General features: G+C 39.8%; 1 protein-coding gene across 1 annotated transcript in view; it reads right to left on the reverse strand.

Annotated features, from left to right (window-relative positions):
• Positions 1–18,784, reverse strand: part of FOCAD (focadhesin) — a 282,657-nt gene that overhangs the window by 157,456 nt on the left and 106,417 nt on the right. Inside the window, exon 14 of the mRNA XM_006881273.1 lies at positions 15,030–15,156. Coding sequence (XP_006881335.1) covers positions 15,030–15,156 — 127 coding nt within the window. The remainder of the gene's footprint in view (positions 1–15,029; positions 15,157–18,784) is intronic.

The raw sequence follows: 18,784 nt of genomic DNA on the forward strand, positions 1-18,784 counted from the left end.
ATCTCCATGTGACTACTATTATCTGTGCCATTGTCCACAGAAATATAACGTAAACTGCACAGGTGATTTTAAATGGAGTTGTAGCCACATTTTAAAAAGAGATAACTGAAATGTATTTTGATAATGCTATATTTAACTAAAAATATTTAAAATATTGTCATATTTAACTCAAGATTTTAAAAATATAGTCATTTCAATATGTGATGATATGCATCTTTAAAATGGCTTTTTTTTAACTTTAGAAAAATGGTTCCAGATATAGTCCTATTGGTTTTCTGATTTTCCTAACTAGGTTCATAACAATTATAATTAGTTCAAGTGCTTACTGGCCTCACATGGTGAATGACTGTAATGTTAGTCTGTGCAGATAGTCCACGGCCCACTTAGGCTCCTTTCCAGGCAATCTCACACCACAGCCCCAAGTCAATCACTTTTCTGATTTCTATCACATTAATTCAGGCTATCCTTGAATTTCCTAACCATCAATCGGATGGCTTTTGGTTGGTTGATTTTATTTATTTGTTTGTTGTTTTTTTCCATTCACATTGTGTTTGTTATGATTCAGGTCTTACAAAATCAATCACCTTTGATCTATACCCAAAATTACTCTGCCTTTCCAGAAGCCCACTGGATCTTTTCTCAATCCTTCACCCTCTCCTTCTACCCACTAACATCCAAGACCTTGTGATTCCCACCTCCAGTTCCCCTGGCCCCTCCTCTTCCCTCTTTGGATACCCAAACAGATCTTACTAGTCATCCTTCTGTTTTTACAATGTGAATTAATTCACTCAGCATAATGCTCTCTAGCCTCTCCCACATTACATAGAATTTTTCTAAATCATTGATCCATCATGTGAATATATCACAATTTCTCAATCCAGGCATTTGTTGATGGATATTTGGGTTGTTTCCATGTACTTGCTATTATGAGTAACAATGCTGTGAACATTGGTGTACAAATCTCAATTCTATTTCCCTCAGCGTATATTCCTTGCAATGGAATAACCAGATCATATGGAATTTCTATGTTCAGCTTTTTGAGGAAATGCTAAATTTCCTTTCGGAATGGTTATACTATTTTAGAATCTGACCAACAGTGCATGACAATCTCTCCACATCATCGCCAATATTTATTGCTTGCTGTTAAATTTTGAGTATGGCTTCTTTTTAAAATCATGCTTTTGAGGCTCATCTGTATTTAGGTAACTAGTATTTTTTTTTAACTGAGTAGTATTTCATTATATGAACATTAACAACCTGTTTACAAGTTCACTGGGTCATTGGCAAATTGGTGGCTTACAAATTTTGATTATATTAAAAAGCTGTAGTTAACAATCTTGAACAACTATGTGTGTGGAAATGTATCCATTTGTTTAGGAAGATATATGTTTGAAATTGCCAAACCATAAAATAGGTTGATGTTGTCACATTTTCTGGAGAAGCTGTACATTTGTTACCCCTGGGAACAACGTATGAGGAGTCTATAAACTTTCTGCTTTTTCTTCAACAATCAGTGCTGCAAGTTTTTCCAGTTTTAGTAATTCTAGTCATGTATACATTTGCATGTTATTAAATCTCCATTGATAGGCAACAGCATGATAGATGGAGAAAGGACTGAAACTGTCAACAACCTCATCTTACTTGCACCCACAATTAACACCACTGGTACCAGAAGTCAGGAAATCAGGAGAAAGTGCACTGGGAAAGTCTGCAGTTAGGGAATTCTCCAAATCATTGAGGAGTAATGATGTCAGTTTGAGGACTAAGGTGCATCTGATTCAAGCTGTGATCACTTGCTATGCATTGGAAAGCTGGACAATGAATAAGGATGGCAGAAGCATGGATGTCTTTGAGCTGTGGTGTTGGAGAATAGTACTGAACATCCCATATACTGCCAAAAGAACAAACAAATATGTATTGGAGAGGGTGCAGCCAGATGTTCTTTGGAGACAAAGATGATGAGGCTTCGTCTCACATACTTCAGGCATGTTGCTAGGAGGAGCTATTCCTTGGAGAGTGACATGATACTTGGAGAGGTCAGCAATGGAGGGAAAAGCCCTCAACCACGTGGATTGACATGGTGACTGCTGCAATGGGCTCTAACATGTAAGAAGTGTGAGGATGGCACAGGATAGGACAACCTTCAGATCTTTTGGTTTTAGGCTCACTATGGGTCATACTGAACTCGATGGCACCTAACAACAACAACAACATACACCTACCAATAACTAACCATATTGACCTTTTTTGCCTGTGTTTACTCACTCTCCTTTGTGGCATTTCTCCTGAAATATTTTATGCATTTTTAATTGGGTTCTTTATATTTTTAGAATTGGTTTTAGGGGCATATGTGCATTATTGTAAATTATTTCATCCAGTCTTTGGCCCACTTTTTTATTTTCCTTACAGGTTCATCCTAGAGATGGTGATACCAGGCTGTTCCCTGGAGGCAAGGATTCTGAAGCTTCATCTGACATACTTTGGACATGTTGCAAGGAGGGACTAGTCCTTGGAGAGAGACAACATGCTTGGGATGGTGGAAGGACAGCAAAGGAGAGGAAGACACTCCAAGAGATGGACTGATTCAGTGACTGGGGTAATGGGGTAGGTGTATTGGAGACAGTGAGGTTGGTACAGGATAAAGCAGGGTTTAGGGCTGTTGTACATAGGGTTGCTACGAATCGCAGGAGACTCAACAGCACATAACAACAACAACAACAACAACGTCTCTGAATGAATAAAAGTTTTCAATTTTGATGAAACCTAGCCCATTGATTCTTTGTCTTCCCCTCTCTCTCTAACACTGGTCATACAGGGCTAGCCAGTCATTCAAAGGCATTATTGCATGGTTTAAAGTCAGAAAATATGCTGCGTACCAGGGTTGAATCCTTTCACCACACTCATTCAATATGTACCTTGAGTAAATAATCTGAGAAGCTGGATGATATAAAGAAGAATGTGGCATTAAGTATTAGAGAAAGACTCATCAATAAGCTACATCATGCAAATGGCACAGACTTGCTTGCCCAATGTGAAAAAATGTAGGGTACTCGCTGAGGAAGATCAAAGACCTCAGCCTTGAGATTACATCTCACTATCAAGAAAACGAAAATCCTCACCAGTGGACCAACAGGAAACATGATGAAATATGAAGAAAAGACTGAAGTTGTCATGGATATCATTTTACTTGGGTCTGCCATCAACATCCATGGTAGCAACAGTGAAGAAATAACAAAATGAGTTGCAATGGGGAAATCTGCTGTCAAGGAACTCTCTACAGGGCTCAATAGTAAGGATGTCCGTAAGTCTAAGGCACATCTGATAATTTCAACAGCCCCATATTTATAGCGTTGCTATGAGTCACAGGTGACTCAACAGCATATAACAACAACAACAAAATATGCATATGAAATTTGTACAATAAGTAAGGTAGACCAAAGAATAACTGATGTCCTTAAAATGTGGTACCGGCAGGCCATATCATGGATTGTCAGAAGAACAAAGCCTCGTTTCTCCTGGAGGAGGTACAACCAGGGTGCTCCTTAGAGGCAAGGATGGCGAAATTCCATCTCACTTATCCTGGACATGTTATCAGGAGGTGGCAGTTATTTAAAAAAGACATCATGCTTGGAGAATCAGATTGTCAGCAAAAGAGAGGAAGACTCTAAATGAGAGAGACCGACACAGAGATTCAACCAATGGGCCTGAATGTGGAGGAGACTGTGAAGATGGTGCAGGAGAGAACACGGCTTACTTCAGTTACTCACAGGATTTCTGAGAAGACGTCAACTCAGTGGCACCTCATGATATATGATTAGTGCTTTTATGTTCTGTCTAGGAAACTTTTATCTAATGCAATGGTTCCTAAATTTTGTTACACACTGGAATCATGGCAGTATCTAGAAAACACACTGAGCTTAATAAAAGCTGTAACCTGCATATCAGGATATTTAAGAGCTTCCTTACTAATTCCCAATAAAGTCTGGTAACCACTGGCCCGACTCCCAGTTTTATTTAAGAGCTTTACAGTTTAAGTTCTAGATAGAAGACCCAGTTACTCTACTACCAGGTGTAGGCAATGCACAAGGACTTGAGGCATCTGCAGCAGAGAACGGGAGCAGTCAATATGGACTACAGCTCAACATCACTTCCTGGATAAGAGCAAGGGAACACCAAGACTTAAAATCAAGAAAGTTGTGTGTCAGGACTCTATTCTTTCTCTAGACCGAATCAATATGTACAGTGAGCAAATAATTCAAGAAGCTGGAGTCTATGAAAAAGAAAATCAAGACTGGAGGAAGTCTCACTAACGACCTGCATTATGTAGATGCAACAACCTTGCTTGCTGCAAGTGAGGACTTGAAATGCTTGCTACAGAAGATCAACGACTATAGTGTTTAATATGACTTGAATCTCAATATCAAGAAAACAAAAATTTTCACTGGATTGATAGGCAACATGTTATACAGAGAAAGGATTTAAAGTGTCCACGATTTCATCTTGCTTGGATCTACAATCAACACCCTTGGTACCAGCAGTAAGAAGATAAAGAGATGAACAGTCTGTGGTAAAGGAACCCTCCAAAGTCCTGAAGAGCAATGATGTCCATTTAAAAACTAAAGTGAGCCTGATCCAAGACATGGTCTTTCCAGTCACTTGCTATGCATCTCAGAGTTGGACAATGAATAAGAATGAGAAAGAAAACTAATCAATGGCGTTGATTTGTGGTCTTGGAGAAGAGTACTAAATATCCCTTGGACTGCCAAAAGAACAAACAGATACGTCTTGAAAGAAGTACAAACAGTGTTCTTTAGAGGTTAGGATGGTGAAACTCTACCTCACTTACTTTGGGTATATTTTCAGGAGGAACGAGTTCTTGGAGAGATATCCTGATGGGAGAGGTGGGGGGTCAGCTAAAGAGAGGAAGACCCTCAATGAGATGGGCTGTCACATGATGACCATAGAGGCACCGAGCAGGTCAGACCGCTTTAGGACGGAGCAGGCTAGATCAAGGTCCACAGGGTCACTATGAGGCATAGTCAGCTTGAGGGGCTCTCAACAAGGACCACCAAGCCGCAGAGCTCCTGGAGGACCCCTTTATTTTAAGAAAGTATTATGTAGTACCTAACCCAAATTAGCCAGTAAAAAGCCTTTGAATTTTATTATTATTATTTTGTTATTATAAAAGCTAACATATATTTTGTTCTATGCAAAGCAACTGTGCACATGTTTTGTGTTGCAGTCACTGCTGCACTACCCTCACCTGGCTTTGCTCTCTTTACAACCTCAATAGCAGGGATGACTTGGCAGAACAGTTCTGAAGAGCTGCCAGCTTTTCTATTCGAACATCTTGTGGAACAGGCAGGAGTCTTTAAGAGATTATGAGATAAATAGAATTCCTTTTCACTTACAACCACAAACACATACACTTCCTTAAAAAATAACAAAGATTATCTAGAGGGAAAAAAAAAACAAAAACCAAAACCAGTGGTAAAAAAGGGAAAACAGGATTGATTATGGGATTGGCCAGCAAGTTGAATTCCACTATACACTATACCTTTTCAAATCAATCAGTCTTTCTGTCTCTTCTCTCTCTCTGTGTCTCTCTCTTTCTGTCTCTCTCTGTCTCCTCTCTCTCTCTCTCTCTATATATATATATATATAATATATATTATATATTATATATATTATATATTATATATATGACTTGAACAAAAATAATCAAAACATATTTAACTTTTTACAACATCTCCTTAAAAATCTATGATAGTTTACCAACCTCTGCTTTTATAAAATATTCCTAAAGCCCAAAAACTAAACATAAAGTAAACTAAACCTCCTTCTATGTAGACTTTTTTCATTCCTTTATGATACTTTCTAATTTTGGACATAAGAAATTCTGGGCTATTAGTAAGAAGGAGAACAGCCATAAAAAGAAGTATTTTCCTGGGTGAAATGAAATGACCCAACTTGAATTTCTTGCAAGTAGCAAATACTACCAGGATCAGGGGTACACATGGTTATACAATATAATGTCAGACAGCTCTCCACCTCCTATACTCACATGAACATGGAAATTAACAACAAATAAACTAAATACTTATCAAGACTTTAAAAGTATCTTTAAACTTCTAAACAATAAGTAAGTCTGTTGTTGTTGTTGGGTACTGTACAGCTGGAAATGACCCACTGCTGACCTGCCTACAGGTTTTCAGAAGCAGTTAATCACAGGCGAGAAGACTGCCCATCTTTCTCCGTCAGAGCAACTGGTGGACTTCTTCAGGATTGAAGTGCAGCTTCTCGCCCCTGTAATTACTTCTTACAATATTCTTTATAAAGTAAGAAAAACCGGAAGTGACTCAAAATCCAATTAAGATGAAATTCTTTTAGTAAATACATCCACTGAATGGGAAGTAATGACACAACTGAAATATACAATATACAATATAAAAACTTTCAATTTCTATATTCTTGTGATGTATTTTTTATATATTACAAAACATAGCAAAGTGTAAAGTTTAAAGAGGATGATAAGGTTGTTGAGAGAGAGAGTGTGTGTGTGTGTATAAAAGTACACAGAAAAAATGATTTTCTGAAATGTGAATGAGAGATACTGTGTGTTTCATTATCCAAAGTCAATATGCAATTAGCAAACAGAAGCAAGATATGTCTAACTTTTCAAAAGGGGAAAGAGAGAAGGGGAGGTAAAAAGGAGAGAAAATTACTAGGATAGCAGAGATTAGAGTGGATTGGGGGAAGGGGTGTGAAGGAATTGGCGAGGTGCAATGAAGACCAGAGAGGATGGGTAAAAGAAGTCCTAAATCAATAGCAATTTATTATATAAAATACAATGTATAGAAGTTATTTCATAACACATAATTAAACCAGGTATATGAATGATTGTATAAAAGTGAGAGACTGTATAAAACACAATGTACATGAAAGAAATCATGTATACAAACTGTACGCATATGAAAACATACGTAAACCAATAAAGAATTTTAAAATGTCATTGTTAAAACCTAATATCTTTACAAATGAGATAAAAACACTTAAACAGTAATTGAAAATATTAAATAGAATTAGCAGTAACACTGAAAATGGATCTATTTTAACAAAAAAGAACACCTGGTTTTTCCTATTAGAATCTTTATATAGAGTCTAAATAGGTTTTTTAAGTAATTTGACCCTTAAAAGGGAATTTATGAAATCCAAAATCAATATACCAATCAATATTGTTGTTGTTGTTGTTAGGTGTTGTGGAATCTAGTACGACCCATACCAACGCTATGAAAAACAGCTCTGAACCCCGTCTTATCTTGTGTCATCATTACACTTCCTTACCTATTACAGCCCATTAAAGCAGTCACCGGATCAATCCACCTGGCCAAGGGTCTTCTTGCTTGCTGACTCTCCACCTTTCTGAGTATCATGCCCCTCTCCAAGACCCTCCTAGGAACATGCCCCAAGTATGTGAGGCAAAGTTTCATCATCATTACCTCCCAAGAGCACTCTGGCTGCACTCTCTCCAAGACATATGTTCTGCACTATTTATTCTCCAACACCACAGCTCAAAAGTATCAATTCTTCTGTCATCCGTATTTGTTGTCCAGCCCTCAGATGCACAGCAAGTGATCGGAAAGACCATGGCCTGAATCAGAATGCACATTGTTCCTCAAACTGACATCACTTTTCCTCAAAAATCTGGGGAAGACCCTAACTGAAAACTTTCCTAGTATCCTGACTGCTGGTAGCAAGTGGATCCAGGTAAGATAAAATTGTTGACAGTTTCAATCTTTTCTTTATCCATCATAATGCTGCCTATTATTGGTCCAATGGTAAGAACCTTTCTTGACACTGAGATGCAATCCATAATGAAGTCTATATTCTTTGATCTTCTGCAACAAGTACTTCAAGTCCCCCTCAATTTCAGCAAAGTTGTGTCATTTGCATAATGGAGATTATTGATGAGACTCCCTCCAATCCTGATGCCATATTCTTCTTCATAGGGTCTGGCTTCCCACATAATTTGGTCAACATACAGATTGAGTAGTTATGGAGAGAAAATACAATACTGAATGCACTCCCTCCTTAATTTTAAACCATATAGTTAGTGTTCCCTAGCTCTGTTCGCACATCAGTCTCCCGGTCTAGGGATAGGGTTTGCATGAGCACAATCAAGTGCTCTGGGATTCCCATTCTTCACAATGTTAGCCATAACTTGTTATGATCCACACAGTCAAATGCCTTTGCATAATCAGAACAGCATAAATATAAATGCTTCTGGTACTCTTTACTTTCTGCCAGGACCCATGTGACATCAGTAATGATATCCCTGGACTCTTCTAACTCCTGCTTGAACCTCACAGTTTCCTATCTATGTACTATTCTAGCTATTTTTGAATGCTCTTCAGCAGTGTTTTGCTGCATGTGATATTAATGATATTGCTTGATAGTTTCCATACTCTGTTGGATAACTTTTCTTGGGAATGGGAACAAACATGGACCTCTTGCAATCTGTTATATAGACAGCTATCCTCTAAATTTCCTGGCATAGACTGATAAGCACATCCAATGCTATACCTGTTAATTCAAACAAGTCAACTTGTATCCCCTCAATTCCTGGGGTTTTCTTTTTTTTTTGTCAATGCCTTCAATGCAACTTCAACTTCCTCCTCTGTTCCCATTGGCTCCTGCTCATATAGAACTTCTGAAATTTTTCAGTGTCAGTCAGTTATTTTTGGTACAATGACTCTGTCTATTCCCTCCATCTTCTTTTGAAGCTTTCTGGGTCATTCAACATATTGCCCATGGCATCTTTCAGTATTACAACTTGAAGTTAAATTTGTTTTCCAGTTCTCTCAGCTCGAGAAATGTAGAGCGAGTTCTTTGCTTTTTATTCTCCAATTCCAGCTCTCTGCACATGCCATTATAATACTTTGCTTTTGCTTTCCCGAGCTGCCCTTTGAAGTCTTCTGTTCAGCTACAGCACGTGTTCTCTTTATTTGGGTCTCACAATGCTCTAGTGCAATTTTCAGAGTCTCTTCTGACATCTGTTTTGGTTTTTTCTTTCTCCTCCGTCTTTGAAATGACCTTTTGTTCTTTGCATGGATGGTATCTTTAATAGCATCCTGTAACTCATTTGGCCTTCGATCACTGATGCTCAATGCTTCAAAATCTATTCTTAAGATGATCTTGAAATTCAGATAGAATAGATTCAAGATCGTATCTTGGTTCTCATGGACTTGTTTTCATTTTCTTCAGCCTCAATTTGAACCTCCACTTAAGTAATTGATGTGGCTCCTGGGCCTGTTGTGAAGACTGATTTACTGTTAGAGTTACAAACTAAACTGGTAGTTTGTTGTGCTTTGTAAGAACACTGTTCTAATTGGTGGAGCACTTTTCTGTCAGTTTGCTATTCTAACTTGTGGTTTGCTGTGAAAACTATGCCACAGATGTGTCAAATGCCACAAGGGTTACCCATGTTGGACAGGTTAGTAGAATTCCCAGATTAAGACAGATTAGAAAGCAGGATTGTCCATCCACTTCTTGAATAACAGGCCTCTGAAACCCCTATGAATAGTAGGGGAATGTAGATAGTTATGGTAGTAATAGTGGTAGACCCAGATTGGAAAGCAGTCAAAATGAGATAAAATAATCGCAAACATCGTTTAATATAGAAACAGAGAATGTACATAGCTTGAATGTTGGAAAACTAGATATTGTAAAAAATTAAACAGAACGCATGAACATTAACATTCTAGGCATTAGGGAGATGAGATGTACTAGATCTGGCCACCATGAATGAGATAATCATACGGTACAATATTGAAAATATGGAGAAAAGTCTTGAATGTACCCTGGACTGCCAAGAAAACAAACAGATTCACCCTGGAGAGGGTTAAAACAGGCTACTCCTTGGAGGCAAGGATTCTGGGGCTTCGTCTGACATACTTTGGACATGTTGTAAGGAGAGACAGATCCTTGGAGAGGGACATCATGCTTGGTAGGGTGAAGGGACAGCGCAGGAGGGGAAGACCCTCTATGAGGTGGATTGATTCAGTGACTGGGGTAATCAGGATGGGTGTGTCAGAGGCAGTGCGATTGGCACAGGATAGAGCAGGGTTTTGGGCTGTTGTACACAGGGTCGCTATGAGTCGCAAACGACTCGACGGCACATAACAACAACAACGTGGTACAATATGCTGAGAATGAAAAACAGAAGAAGAATGGTGCTGACGTCATAGTCAAAAAAGTCAATTTCAAGAGTGATAGGATATTACCCTTACACATACAAAGAAGACCCATTAATAGGACTATTATTCAAATATAAGCTCCTACAGCTAGAGCTAAAGAGGAAGAAACTGAAAATTTTACCAGATCTTGCAGTCCAAAATTGACTGAACAATCAAGATGTGTTAATGATAATCGGTGACTAGAATACAAAAGTTGTAAACGGTGAAGAATGAATGAATGAATTTTTTTAAAGAGAAAACTGAACTGGGGGGGAAGTAAAGGAGAGGGAGAAAAACGTGCAACAATGAATGAATGGAAATCCAAGTTTTCTACAAATTTTCATTAAAACCACAATAAAAAATTATTTAAGAAAATATAAAATATAGATTTGGTGATAGGAATGAGGCTGAAAAGAACATGATCTAATTTTGTATTTTCAATGATTTATCAATTGCAAATACCTTTTTTAAGAGACATAAAGGATGACTTTACATATGGAGCTCACTTGATGGGCTGCATGGGAATCAGACAGACTGTATCCATGGAAGGAATCACTGGAGAAGCTCAGTACTGGCAGGCAAAACTAGGCCAGGGGCAGACTGTGGGTCAGACCATCAATTACTCAAGTGCAAGTTCAAACTGAGGCCAAGAAAATAAAAATATGTCCAACCTAAATTAAGAAAATTTAAAAGGCAATCCTGAAAGTTTTAAGTATTTATATGCCTCTATTTACATAACATGCAGGAAGTGGCAAAGGTATAGAAATGAAGGAAAGATTGGTGTCTCTTTAAGGTGCCCCCTGGCCTAGCCCTAAGGTGTCAGTCATGCTGCAAGCCAGAAGGCTACACAGCTCACGGGGTTCCAATCCACCAGTCATGTCACAGGAGACACAGAGGTGGTATCCTTACAAGCTAAGATTTACAGACTCAGACACCTGATGGACGGTCGCATGAGTCAGAACACATGAGGGGAAGGACTGCCTGAGAGGAATATATGATTAGGCGTTGTATATAGGACAACACACTGGAACAAGAGGTGCACTGCCAAGTGGACTTGGGGGGGGGGGCTGGGCAGAGAAGGGGAAGAAGGAAAATGTGCAGTGAATGAATGAATGAAAACTCAACTTTTCTATAAACTTTCATTAAGATAAAAATTTTAAAAAGAGAGAACTGACTTGAAGACATCGAGTTGAAATGTTTTGAAGGGCTTAAGGAGGGAGTGAGGGTCCAAAAGGGCAACCTAAGGTACAGGATCTTTGGGGTGATGGTAATGATCTCTATCTTGACAGTCAGTATCTCAGATGTGATAACACACTACAGCCTTACAGGAAATCACCACTGGGTAAACTAGGCAAAAGGTGCTTGGGGTCACCATATCATTCTGACAACTGGGCATCAGCGATGATCTCAAAAATCAAATGATCAGCAGGAAGAATTAATTTCTCTGCTCCAATAGCAAACTACCGCCAAACTACATACAGTAAAGATTCCCAAGACTCTCTCTCTTACTCATTCCTTTTTTTCAGCAAAGCAGCACCAAAGAAAACCATATTAGAAATACAATCTTCACCCTGACAGAGCTGGTATTTAGACAGAATACATTTTTTAATATCTCATTGTTGATCCTGACAAATGATTAAGGGCAGCAATTCTGGCTTAAGCTGACCCCACAAGGATACATGAATTTCATGGCTGTGACTTTCAAAGCTGATGAGTCCACAGTCAACCTTACGAGAAAGAGCTCTTCTTCCTAATACAAAAGCAAGGAAAGGAAAAGGATTGCAAATTTGTATCACTTTTCAACTGAGGTCACTTCTTAAAGACAGTGTGATTCAATCCATTTCCTTTCCTTTATGAATGTGTTTATTTTATTATATAGGGATTCTTTCTGCATTCCTAATTATATTTGAATGTCAAGATTCTAAAGAGAGTCATCACTACCCCTCTCTATGATTCTGAGAAACAGATTCAGAACTACGCTGAATGCTGAATGTTTTCATTTTTGGAAACTGTTGGCTGCCATCAGAGTTTCACATGTGATACCAATTAGAAGGTGGAAGAGACAACCTCATAGAATGCATGCTGGCTTCTGTGAACAGAATTCTGGAGGAAAAAAATGCCAAAAAAACAAAAGATTTGTGCCACATTAGTAACTGTGGCCTTGCAAGAACAACTGAATTAAGCATATTTTACAACTTTAACATATATCACAAAGCCTACTAGTAACTAAGTCACAAATAATGAACATATATACACACACAAAGCTTACAAAAGAGATGTACTACTAACATCAGGCCTATTAAGAGAGAACAGATTATTTCTACTTATTCACATGAGTTTAAACCTATTCACTAGCACATAAAAAAAAAACACCCCACCTATTTTTATTATCAAGATTAACAGTGATGCTGTTTTAACAAATTCCACAACTCTGTACATTTATAATCTCTCAGGTAGCCTTGGGGCAGGAGGCTGGGCTGCAATCCCAAAGGCACACGGTTTGAATCCACCAGCTGCTCCATGGGAGAAGAATGGGCAACCTCCTCCATGCAATTAACTGAGTCTGAAAACCTGTCAAAAGGGCAGCTATGGGTCGGCTACACAACAAAAACAGCAAGAAAATACTATTAAGAAACACTTAATTACTTCTAGTAAGAATCAATAAAACAGTGAGATTATCTTCTAAACAAAAAAGACAGATGAAAAAGGAAACATACTATTTAGAATTAACTGCTTTACTAGAATGTTCATGGTTATAAAAAAGTAGCTATTAGCTCCAGTGGCCTAGTGACAAGAAGCTGCACTGCAATCCCAGAGGTACATGGTTCAAACCCACCAGAAGCTCTGCTTGAGAAAGAGGTGCAATCTCCTCCTATACCAGTCAGATTTGATTTGATCTGATGGTACACATACAAAAAAAACCCTTTTTTTTAAAAAAGCAGCTGCTGTTGGAATAACAATGTATTGAATTTTTCTTTCATTTTCAATATTTCAATTAAAATTTTTAAAAGTAATTTTTTACAAAAAATGTTACATTTCCAAAAAAAAAAAATGTTACATTTCAGATTTTATAAGGCCAAAAGTGAAAGAGAGACAGGTGGAAACAATAATGAGAGAGCAATGGCAGTACAAAGGGATGTGAGAAGGAAGGTGGTATGGGACAATGTTGTCACTGAGTCAAATACAACTCACAGCGACCACATGCACAATAGAGCTGAACCCTATCCTAGCCTGTGCCCTCCTCATCATCCCTGACCTAGATGAGCCCACTGATGCAGTTACTGTGTTAATATCTTGTTGAGGGTCTTTCTCTCTTTCATTGACTTTCAACAACATCAAACAACAACTGTTGTTGTTAGGCACCATCAAGGACGACTCCTAGTGATTCAATGAATGATTGATCTGAACACTGTCCTATCTGGTGCCATCCTCACAATCTCCAACACACTCAAGCACACTGCCAACATGCCAACCCACCTGGTCAAAGGTCTGCCTATCTTTCGGCATCTCTCCACCTTCCCAAACATGATATCCCTTCGCCAAGGAGTAACCTGTCCTAGCAACGTGCCTAAAGTATGTGAGGTGAAGCTTCATTTTCTTTGCCTCCAAGGAGTGCTGTCTGTACATACCTCTATGTTCTTTTGGCAGTCCATAGGATGTTCAGCAATTCAATTCTTTCTGTTATCCTTACTCATTGTCCAGCTTTCAGATGCTCTTCAAGCAACTTAAAAGACCATGACCCGAATCAGGTGAACCTTAGTCCTCAAACTGACATCATTATGACTCAATAGTTTGGAAGGGTCCTGAACTACAACCTTTCCCCATGTTATATATCTCCTGATCTCCTGACTGCTGGTACTAAGTGTAATGACTGTGGATCCAACTAAGATGAAGTTGCTGACAGTCTTAATTCTTTTCTCCATCCATATAATATTGTCTATGGGTACAATGGCAAAGATTTTTGTCTTTGGATGTTGAGATGCAATCTATATTGAAGTCTACAGTATTTAACCTTCTGCAGCAAGTGCTTCAAGTGCTCCTTATTTTCAGCAAGCAAGATATCTCATCTGTGTAATGAAGGTTATTGATGAGTCTTCCTCCACATCTAATACCACATTCTTCTTCATAGAGTCCAGCTTCTTGAATAATGTTCTCAGCATACAAATTGAGTAAGTATGTAGAGAGTACACAAGCCTGACACACTCCCTTCTTAATGTTAAGCATGCAGCATTCCCTTGCTGTATTTACAGAACAGCCTCCCGATTTCATACAATCAAGTGTTCTGGAATACCCTTTCTTCTCAAAGTTAGCCATAATTTCTTCTGATCCCCACAGTCAAATGCTTTTGCATAGTCAAGAAAGCACAAATAGACATTCTTCTGGTATTCTTTGCTTTCAGCCAGGATCCAACTAGCCTCAACAATGCTATCTCTGGGGCCACGGCCTACTCTAAATCCAGCTTGAACATCCTCTTTCTAAAACTCCCAAATTAAGAAACAAATACACTCGAGACTTCCTGCAATTATGAATTTCCCTTTGTATACCAACAAAAACAAGAAAGAACAAGAAAATGTAACGCCTGGTTTTATTTTACTTCTAGAGTAGTCTGTAGGATCAGACTGTTAAGACTTATATAAGAAGTCTTATAGAAATGACCTGTAAAGTAAATGATCTTGCTTCACTCTTCCAAACAATAATGTCTAGAATGAATGTTCACACCTATCCTTGGTAGTGCCATCCTTTTTGTCAAAGATATTCTTCAAAGGTATCTGAAACAATTCAAAAATAGCATACCTCAGCTTGGCAGAGTGCATGAAGTCCCTGGAGCACCAAGGCTGCTGGAGTCGCCTGATCTGGTTTGGTGCATTCATTCAGCACCTGAGAAATCGCAGCCAACATGTCTGCCCCGTGCTGGTATGGTCTACGAGAAATGACAGGGGAAAGAGGGATAAAAACTGGACCGCTATTACTACTCTTGGGTCTTGTGCCTACAAAAAAAGAGCTTCAATGGTTGTATCAAGTAAATGTTGACCCTGAAATTATTACATCACATTTTTCTTTCAAAAACTGTATCATAAGCAATTCTGCTGTAACCTATTTTTGACTTTTGATACAGAAATACAATCTTAAAAGCCACTTTAACACATTTTCTTCTCAAATTACATATCCTATTGTCTAAAGTTCAGAAATAGTGATGTCTATAATAACAGTGCGAAGAGATGACTTACCTCAGTTGGATAATCAAAAGTGACAAAACTATTCCTGCCCAGTGGTTTCTGAGGCTATTAACAGCAAGGGTTCGCAGCAGAGCCTGCATCCTGGTCTGGGCAGCACTATTACCCATGGCTTCCTACGTGGTTGCACCTACCAGAATAATGCTGAGGAAGTGGTGCATAACAAGGATGATAAATATTATAGTAGAGGAAAGCCTGTGAGCAGTGTCACCTGCGGAAGGTGGAAGGAAACCTGTCAGAGAAGGAAAAGGAAAACACTGTCCACTAATAAAAGAGAATGATGTAAAAGTGATCAGACTGCAGCTTGTCCAAAGTGGAAAACGTGAAAGGCCTAGAATAGCACAGGAGTCTCCATGAGTTCTAGCTGTCTCAAATTACCCTGGACGACAGGATGTCACTGAGCACCACCTCGTCCCAACACTGGGCTGGATCGTACGTCCACCGCCTCGTCCCAGCACTGGCCTGGATCCACTCGTGCACGTCCACCGCCTCGTCCCAGCACTGGCCTGGGTCCACTCGTGCACGTCCACCGCCTCGTCCCAACACTGGCCTGGATCCACTCGTGCACGTCCACCGCTCGTGCCAGCACTGGCCTAGATCCACTCGTGCACGTCCACCGCCTCGTCCCAGCACTGGCCTGGGTCCACTCGTGCACGTCCACCGCCTCGTCCCAGAACTGGCCTGGATCCACTCGTGCACGTCCACCGCCTCGTCCCAGCACTAGCCTGGGTCCACTCGTGCACGTCCACCGCCTCGTCCCAACACTGGCCTGGATCCACTCGTGCACGTCCATCGCTCGTGCCAGCACTAGCCTGGGTCCACTCATGCACGTCCACCGCCTCGTCCCAGCACTGGCCTGGGTCCACTCGTGCACGTCCACCACCTCGGGCCAGCACTGGCCTGGATCCACTCGCCTCGTGCCAGCACTGGCCTGGGTCCACTCGTGCACATCTACCACCTCGTCCCAGCACTGGGCTGGATCCACTCGCTCACGTCCCTTCTCTTGCTCCCATCTCCACTCCATATATACCCCTAAGCTCTCCCCACAATACTTTCCTCTTCATAAGAAATTTCTAGGCCTATCTCCTATATCCCTTGTTACTTCTCAACAATGTGGTGTTTTTCTCTAATGACTCATTATCAGTTATAACAGAGCTACTTCAAAATTGCCTGAATGGATCTTCTTGTCCACTGACACGCAAACAGAAATCAGTTTTCTAAAACTGGAAAATGCCAACAGATCTTGAGGGGGGCAACTGAAATAAACACCGAGTAAGATATCAATAGGCCAGTATTTTGACCTGAGCTGACATTTAACCTCTTCTAAGTAGCAGTTTTAAAAATGCAAAACAAAACTGTCAACTAGTAATGCTTCACGTCTAAATTTTTTCCATACTCCTTCCAAGGGAGAATTCAAACTCTCAGGTATTGGGTCATAAGTGTATAATTTTTGTGTTACTAGAGGCTAATTGAGGGAAAAAGCAGAACAGCTAAGTTCAGACTCTGGTAGAGTCTAACCTAAGATTTTAGTTAAACAAAAACTGCTTTCAGCATTTGGTGTCAACCATGGCAAAATCAGGAAGCCTCATTCACAATGTTTTCACTGACAAAAATAAGGAGGATAGGAAACCATGGGATTACAATGGACTTCAAATGCATCAAATCTATTGTTCCTTTTAAAAGTTTTTACTTTACTCCATTAAAGGGTAGTAAATTAGTGATACAGCTTTCTAACCACATCAGACCAAGTATGACTCAGAAAAACCCTGTGAACAACAGACACGACCCCTGTCTAGTCCTGTGCCATCCTCGGCACCTCTGACACATTTGAGGCCACTGCTGAATCCACTTCTTTTTCATCTACCTCCCACCTTTCCAAGGATGATGACTTTCTCCAGGAGAGAGCTTCTCCTAGTAACATGGCTAAAGTATGAGAGAAGTTTTGCCATCTTTGCCTCCAAAAAGCACTCTGGTTGCACTTTTCAAAAGCATATCTGTCTGTTCTTTTGGCAGTCCACGGGATATTCTGTGTTGTTCTCCAACACCACAGCTCAAAGGCATTAATTTTTCTTCTGTCATCCTTATTCACTGACTAGCTCTCAGCAGTGTAACAGGTGCCCAAAAAAGATCATGGTCTGAAGCAGGCGCACCTTAGCCTTCAAACTGACATCATTGCTCTTTGGTAGTATGGAGAGGTCCCTGATAGCAAACTTGCCAGTGCAATATATCCCCTGATTTCCTGACTGCGGGTACCAAGAATCCTGATTGCTGATCCAAAAACAAGACGAAATCACCGACAACATCCATCTATCATGATAGAATCCTCTCTCTATCTAGCATCATTTTTCCCATTGGCCCAGCGGTGAGAACTTCTGTACTCTTGATGTTGAGATGCAATCCATTTAGGGCTGCAGTCTTTGATCTTCTGCCGTAAGCCTTTCAAAGTCCTCCTCACAAGAACATTTGTGTTATTTGCATAAGATAGGTTGCTCACGAGTTTTTCTCTGCTCCTGATACAGAGTCATCTTTGTAGCTTCCAGCTTTGTGAATTACTTGCTCAGCATACAGACTGAATACCTATGGAGAAAGGATACATCCCAGATGCACTCCCTTCCTGACTCAAGGCCATGCCGTGTTCCCTTGCTCCTCATAGACAACGCAGTTCTACGGCTGGGAAGAACACCGCAAACGTCAGGTGGCGGTGCTTCCCTAAGGGTATTAAATCAGCAAAATGTAATAATTTGGGGTTAGATGAGATTACTCCTTAGAAAGAGACATAATATTTGGCAAGATGGAGGGTCAGCAAAACTTTATCCTGAGCTGCCCTGATCCTGAATTGTAACCTGTGACTTCCCTATAAAACCCGTAATTAAAAGTATTGTTTGTGAGTACTGTTTATCACCACAATACAGAATCAAACCCAGTAAAAAACAGTATCTGCCTTTAGGGAATGGTTGTGTCAGAACTGACAGAAAGTATGGAGCAGGTAGGGTATGGAGGAATGTCTGACTTCACAGAAACCAGCTTTACCCTGAGTTACTAGTGATAAGACTATTCCTCCTTGTGACATTAGTGAAGTCACAAATTGCTGGACTACTCTCTGCCCCCCAGCATATTCCTAACGCCACAAAAAAGTCTAACAAGGTTCAATTTGGTGTCATTTCTGTCTCTCATCTCCTGCCCACTTATTAATTATTAATTAGAATAGTGGCGTTATCTCTTATACCTTTCTGTCTTCCTAAAAGCTTGTTGTTGTCCTTGTTGGGTACCCACAGAGTGGAGGTTGACACACAGCAACTCTAGAGCATACATAGA

The sequence above is a fragment of the Elephantulus edwardii genome, unplaced genomic scaffold, assembly GCF_000299155.1.
Source record: "Elephantulus edwardii isolate Elephantulus edwardi_28Jun2011 unplaced genomic scaffold, EleEdw1.0 scaffold00014, whole genome shotgun sequence".
Taxonomy (NCBI): domain Eukaryota; kingdom Metazoa; phylum Chordata; class Mammalia; order Macroscelidea; family Macroscelididae; genus Elephantulus; species Elephantulus edwardii.